Source organism: Coregonus clupeaformis, unplaced genomic scaffold, assembly GCF_020615455.1.
Source record: "Coregonus clupeaformis isolate EN_2021a unplaced genomic scaffold, ASM2061545v1 scaf2610, whole genome shotgun sequence".
NCBI classification, from domain to species: Eukaryota; Metazoa; Chordata; class Actinopteri; order Salmoniformes; family Salmonidae; genus Coregonus; species Coregonus clupeaformis.
The window spans coordinates 63,539-70,171 of NW_025536064.1; the positions used below are offsets into that span (position 1 = coordinate 63,539).

At 44.9% G+C, this 6,633-nt stretch overlaps 1 protein-coding gene across 1 annotated transcript; it reads right to left on the bottom strand.

Moving 5' to 3' along the window:
* Positions 1-4,258: 4,258 nt before the first annotated feature.
* LOC123488935 (dexamethasone-induced Ras-related protein 1-like) lies at positions 4,259-5,980 on the bottom strand. The gene is made up of 2 exons (XM_045219675.1): positions 5,291-5,980; positions 4,259-4,900 (listed from the first exon to the last, which is right to left on the bottom strand). The coding sequence occupies exons 1-2, from the start codon at positions 5,931-5,933 to the stop codon at positions 4,362-4,364; spliced, it is 1,182 nt and encodes a 393-aa protein (XP_045075610.1). The 5' UTR covers positions 5,934-5,980; the 3' UTR covers positions 4,259-4,361.
* Positions 5,981-6,633: the final 653 nt, after the last annotated feature.

Sequence of the window (6,633 nt, forward strand, 5' to 3'; positions counted from 1 at the left end):
TTTACTGTTGCGTATGTCCACAAAGGCAAAGTGAAAGTTGAAAAAGTATCTTACTCTGAGCTAACATTGCCCCTCCCCCCTCTTCCTCTCAAAAGTATCACGAAGACAAACAGGAAGCTCAATGAGTCACAAGGTTGTGCTAACCACCGTAGTGCTGAAATAAACAACAACATCAGTCACAACAAAAAATGTTTGGGATACAACGTAAGCTCAATAAACTATGTAGAATGTGGGCTAGTTGTCTAGTTGTCTATATCATGAATGTGGGCTAGTTGTCTAGTTGTCTATATCATGAATGTGGGCTAGTTGTCTAGTTGTCTATATCATGAATGTAGGCTAGTTGTCTAGTTGTCTATATCATGAATGTGGGCTAGTTGTCTAGTTGTCTATATCATGAATGTGGGCTAGTTGTCTAGTTGTCTATATCATGAATGTGGGCTAGTTGTCTAGTTGTCTATATCATGAATGTAGGCTAGGTGTCCATAATTTTCTATGTCACGAATGTATTTTTCCACTGTGCTGTGATGTTTCACAAAAGTTCTGAACCTTTCTATTCTCATCGTTTCTACAGATTGTAAATTAAAGGCAACATTTTTTGCTAAGCGTATTATTATATTATTGATCGATTGACTATGACTTTTCAAATCACCCAGAAGTGCTATTTGCAGAGTCAATTTTCAGCCATTCCTGAACCTGCGACCAAATACAAGCCACATATGGGCAGTACCAAAACAAGTGATCTAATGATTCTGTCTCTTCGGAGCAAAATATGCAGAGCTGGGATGGTTGTATCCCCCATATAAATAACACTCTACTGGTTGCAAGAATTGCGTATAATCGTTAAAATTTAAAACCTCTTTGAATCCGGCGTTGTTTTGTGTATCAGTTCATAAACCATGTACCATGGAATGTGCCATGGAATGTGCCATGGAATCGGTACATCGAAAATCTCCTTACACCTATTTTGCAACCTGTATGGCACAGCTGTCAATCTTCTGGTCCTTAAAATAAAAACAATGTTTTTTTTGTCTTTAATGCAGGGCCGACAGACAAGTAGCCATTGATTCTTAAAGAATACTTAAGGCCTAATGAGCTTAGTTCAACTGTTGTCCACCATCAGATTCCAAAATGTAGTTGTAAACCAGTGGTCACCAACCTTTTTCTGAGTCAAAATGAAGGCCGAGATCTACCGCTCATATTTATTTTAAACATGACTTAAAAAATGTAAGCCTATGCAACATTAACCAATTAAAAACAGTTCTGTAGCGGTGAGGTTTGTGCAGTAAGCTATAGGCCCCATACATTATCACTGCATATTGGCTATGCTTGAGTTAGCCTGCCAATGATGTTCTTCTCAGACCATTTTACAATTCTATTTCAAAACTTGAGGTATATGATCCACTGGTAATAGATTGTTGTTTTACTTCTGAGGCAGCTGAGTGAGCATAATAATTAGAAATGTTTTAATGGCCTACATCTGATGCCTCAATAACACCTACAGGGTCATTGTGCAAAAGGATGTGCTGCATCATATCTGGATATGTGTGTAACAAAAGTTCAACACTCACCTTCTGCTACCATTTCTGTCAAGCCGTCTATGCATACAATTTGATGCATACGTTCAGTAAATCCAACTTATGCACTACACAGAATGCACTGCAACTGCCTCTGCAACGGAATGCTGTAAGGCAAACGCAGCGTTTCATTGGAAATGAATGTACTTCTGGTGTAACAAAACGCAACGACGCTGTTGGTGTGATCGAGGCGTGATCATGCCCGTTGTCCATCAGATGCATATAGGTTTTGTTTTGCCGGATGTCTAGCCCGCATTTTCCGTACATGACGCACATGTGCTTCGCTTTTCAACTAGCTAAAAGCTGCTAGTTACAGTATGTGTGGTTACTTCTGTTTGTACCACCACACGGTAACGCAACACACGAGTTGAAAATATGGACAGGCACGCAGTACATAGAACGCACCACAGCCTACTGCGGACTGCTCCAATGACAATGAATGACTGCCGCCGGATCGCTAAGAATTTGATGCATTTGGTGGACATGAGGCGTTAGGGGAGAGAGCAGCGTCCCTCCCTCCGCTCTCCCTCCCTCCGCTCTCCCTCCCTCCGCTGAGAAAAGGGGACACATTCTTCCAGCTGATGGCGAAATTCAAGTCACACTGCATTATTTCATGCACCAATTAATGTTGTTACTCCTATGACCAGAGAAAGTGAAATATTCCTCGATATTAAAAAAAGACACAAGCCGCTAATAACAACACAAGCTTATCAGAATATTTTGCTGTAGTCGTTCATAGCAGCTGCAGTGCTGGTTGTAGGGTGAGTGGAAGTAGGGAGAAAGCAGATGTTATGGCTTATAAAAGTGTTGAACAAAGTGTTGACAGTGCTGAATAACAACTTAAACAGGAACTTACTCATAAAAATGTACTCATAAAAACAGCAGCTATTTGCTGTATTCGTTGAGTCTCTCTCTAGTCATGGTTTTAAAAGTTTTGAAATCTCACAGTATCAACTTTACTGTGCGTTCAAGGCTTATTTTTACAGTCTATGGCTAGAGAAAGCTGTGCAGACACTAGATCTGAGCTCTCTGATTGGCCAGCGGTAGGTCTATAGGTGCACTTGGTTTGCTCTCTGGGCCTGCCTGGTAGGTGGAGTTCTACCTTCAGACACATGAAATGGTTCAAAATGGGAACACTTTGCCTTCCCAGTGCTAATTCCTAATTCTATGGTTATAACTATCTCATGGATGGTAAATCCTTGCATCCATAGCTTTGTAAAGTGGTTACATTGCTGCAGCCACATCAGTTTTTCAAATCCCAGATTGCCCCTTTAAGCATGTGGAACAGCTTTTTACTAGGGGATAAAGAATTCCCTTTACACTACACAATAGCCATAATAGCACCTAGTTTGGACACACATGCACACACACACATACACATACAAACAGGAAAACATAAACACATGAACACACACACATACACACGCACACATACACACACACACACATACACATACAAACAGGCAAACATAAACACATAAACACACACGCACATACACACACACACACACACACACACACAGGTAAAGGGAAATATCAAGGCTATGAGATTATAATAGTGGATATCTAATAGCAGACAAACAAGTAGCTGGTGTTTTATGGAAACTCAGAAACTCCCAGCAGCCTTTGTTGTGTTGAAAGGCTTTCACCGGCTCTGCAAGAACATACACACTCTCACAAAGGACACACACACACCCTCATTCATGTAACAATGGTGCACTGATTGCGGGTGAAGAAATATCCTCTGACTCTTTTGTCAGGGTCATTACGCCTATTCATCATCATCATCATCATCATCATCATCATCATTATCATGCTGAATATATAGAACAGGGCCTGTAGAATGGAGTTACAGATGTATGTGTGGGGAAAAGATGACTTAATTCATAGACAGAATGTATAGAGGATTTAGTTCATATAAGAACTGCAACCAGAAAAGGCCCAGTCTACTGCAGGCAGAGTTGTGTAGGCTAGTTGGTACAGTAGACCCCTCTGGGTGATCACGACTCTGCTTCAGTCTGACGCACTCACACACACACACACACACACACTCACACACACACACTCACACACACACACACACACACACACACACACACACACACACACACACACACACACACACACACACACACACACACACACACACACACACACACACACACACACACACACACACACACACACACACAGTCACACACACACACACACACACACACACTCACACACACACACACACACACACACACAGTCACACACACACACACACACACACACACACACACTCACACACACACACACACACACACACACACACACACACACACACACACACAGTCACACACACACACACACACACACACACACACACACACACACTTTCACTCTCTATCTTTCTCCACCATTCTCTCTCGCTCACTCTCTCTCACTCTTTCTCTCGCTCTCCATGTCTGTCTGTAGGGTTCATGAAAGGTGTTATGCAATAAAGTCAATGAAGTCAAGTCCCTGACTCAATGTCCTCTTGCTCCCACTGGAAGCACACAATATTAAACTATCAAAAATGTTTTTTATTCATTTCAAAAGGTATATTTCACATTAGAATGAGACACACAATTGCACAACTTCTGCACATTTAGTAGGCTATTAATAGTGTTCAAGTCCCTGGAGCAGATACTATTCACAGTCATATCTACATTTAGCAGAATGCATTTTGTGGAAATCAAACATTATTATTTTTCCTCGCTCCAGATACCGTTATAAACCAGTCCTGTCTGTCTTTGGCTTCCTTCACTGAATCTGACACTTCTCCAGCGGCTTGCCCGGCTTCCGTGCGGAGTTGGGGCCGAGGACTTGCCGGAGATCAGTGCTGAAACTCGGCCGTCGAGCCAGCGGATACAGCGCCCCACACGGAGCCTCACCACTGGGCGCCGGGCTCCCTCTCCCGGCCACTCTGCCCTCCTTCAGCGCCTGGTACGATCGAATCGAGACTTTACGGTGCTGCGACGGACCAGTTTCAGTTGGCAACCCGCCCCGTTTAGCCAGAGCCTCGAATACCTCCTCTAGATTAGTGCGGTCTTTGGCGGAGGTCTCGAAGTAGGCGCAGTCCTCACCGAGTGCTCGGAGCACCTCTGCCCGGGAAAGTTTCCTCTCCGCTGGGGACAGGTCCACCTTGTTAGCGCAGACCACCGTGGGGACCCGTGCGCTCTGGCCCGGCCCGGTGGGCTTCAGGAGCTTGGTCTTGGCCGTGAGGATCTCAGCGCGCAGGGCACACACCTCCTCGAAAGAGCTCCGGTCGTCCAGGGTGAAGACCAGAAGGAATATGTCACCTACAGAACACAGGAGACAGAAATATTATAGCCTCTTATAGCCTGCATTTTTATTATAGCCTACGTTTTCATATTCTCATTAGCAATTTGAACTGAAGTTCCTTCTGGGATAAATATTGTATTATGTTATTTTTGATTATATTCTATATGCTATTCTATCCATAACTTATACGTCCATATACACATATTTATAATCTCTCTCATCATTTATAAAGCAAGCATGTCCACTTTTACGCACACCACATCTAAGCGAAGAGAGAGGCTGATTCAAATGCACGCATTTACATCTTTAACACCGCAATAAAAAAAACTATTGAGGCACCTCCAGCACGCTCCAACATATAGACCATGATAAGGACTCCCGTTATAGCCAAAATTCCCGTTACTCACCCGTTAGTATGGAGAGCCTGCGTTTCGCCGGGAAGCTCCTCTCTCCGGAGGCGTCCAGCACGTCGATCTGATACGTCTCCCCGCGGATGTGGAACATTTTCCGGAGGAAATCCTCAGAGGTGGGCTGGTACTCCTCCGCGAACCCGTCCCAGAGGTACCGCCGCAGGATTGAAGTCTTGCCCACCCGGGGCGCACCCAGAACCACGATGCGCCTGCAGTTCTGCGGCTTAGTGGAGCTCAGCGGGTCCTGCCGAGAGTCCTGGCCGAACCTCGGGTCGTCCTCGCCGAGCTGACGGAGCCGGATTTGACCCTGGAGAACCAGAGCAGAGAGCTGGTCCAGTGGGGACCTCTTGCAGGAGTGGCCGTCGGATGGAGGTGGAAGCCAGCTAGCTGTGCTTGGGGACCGCACCACCCTCCCCTTCTTTTCCTGGTGCTTCCACTGAGACGTGGCCATTTTGAGGTGCTGGGTCGCGTTTTTGTATGCCAGCAGGACCTTGGAGGAGCCGAGGCACAGGGCTCTGGTCCCGGGGAATTGAGAAGGTTCAGCCCGCTGATGGGCGACGGGCATGGTGGTTGTGGTGGTCGGTGAGCTAGTGGAGGGGTTACCTTTCACCTCCATAATGTTGTCTCTCTTGAGTTTCATGTGAAATGTAGCCTATAATAGCATGTAAGGCAGTGTGGATGTCTGGATGGATCCCGTAATGTTACAACCTTTGAGGTTTGGACACTACATGCGGTCCTCGTGACACCTGTGGGTTTGCGCACCGTCTAGTCTGGGTGGTACAGAAACAGATGTCGTTTGGTGGTGTTTTTATACGGATGCATGCGCCTGGCTCGTTCGCGTCACGCAGCAGGGGTTATCTGCTCGTCTTTCCCAACAGCTAGTTGCCAGAGCTGCTGATTGACAGAAGCGGAGAGATTGTTATGTTCTCCGTGAGAACACCACGTTTTCGCTAATTCTGGAACAATGGAAGCCGCCAGTTCTATTGCAAAGTGCTCGGCCAAGACAAGCACTCTGGGGGGTTTTGCGCACGTTGTGGTGTTTGGATAAATTAAGGCTATGGGAGATTTTGATGATCTGGTGTTTCTAATTCAACATCAACATACAAAGAAGGCATACATATTTTTTTTACCAACTGCTGGTACACCGTGACACATCTGGCCCATAGCCTAAAATATACCAAATATTTTTTTTTGTATGAGCAAAAATAAACCTAGGCCTACTCATTATTGGCCAGATCTATGTCATTTTCTTTCCTTTTCATTTAAATATTGTGATGAAATAGTCCAACAATAAAGGCCTAATCTATTGAGGAACAAAACATGAGAGCACCATCAACATG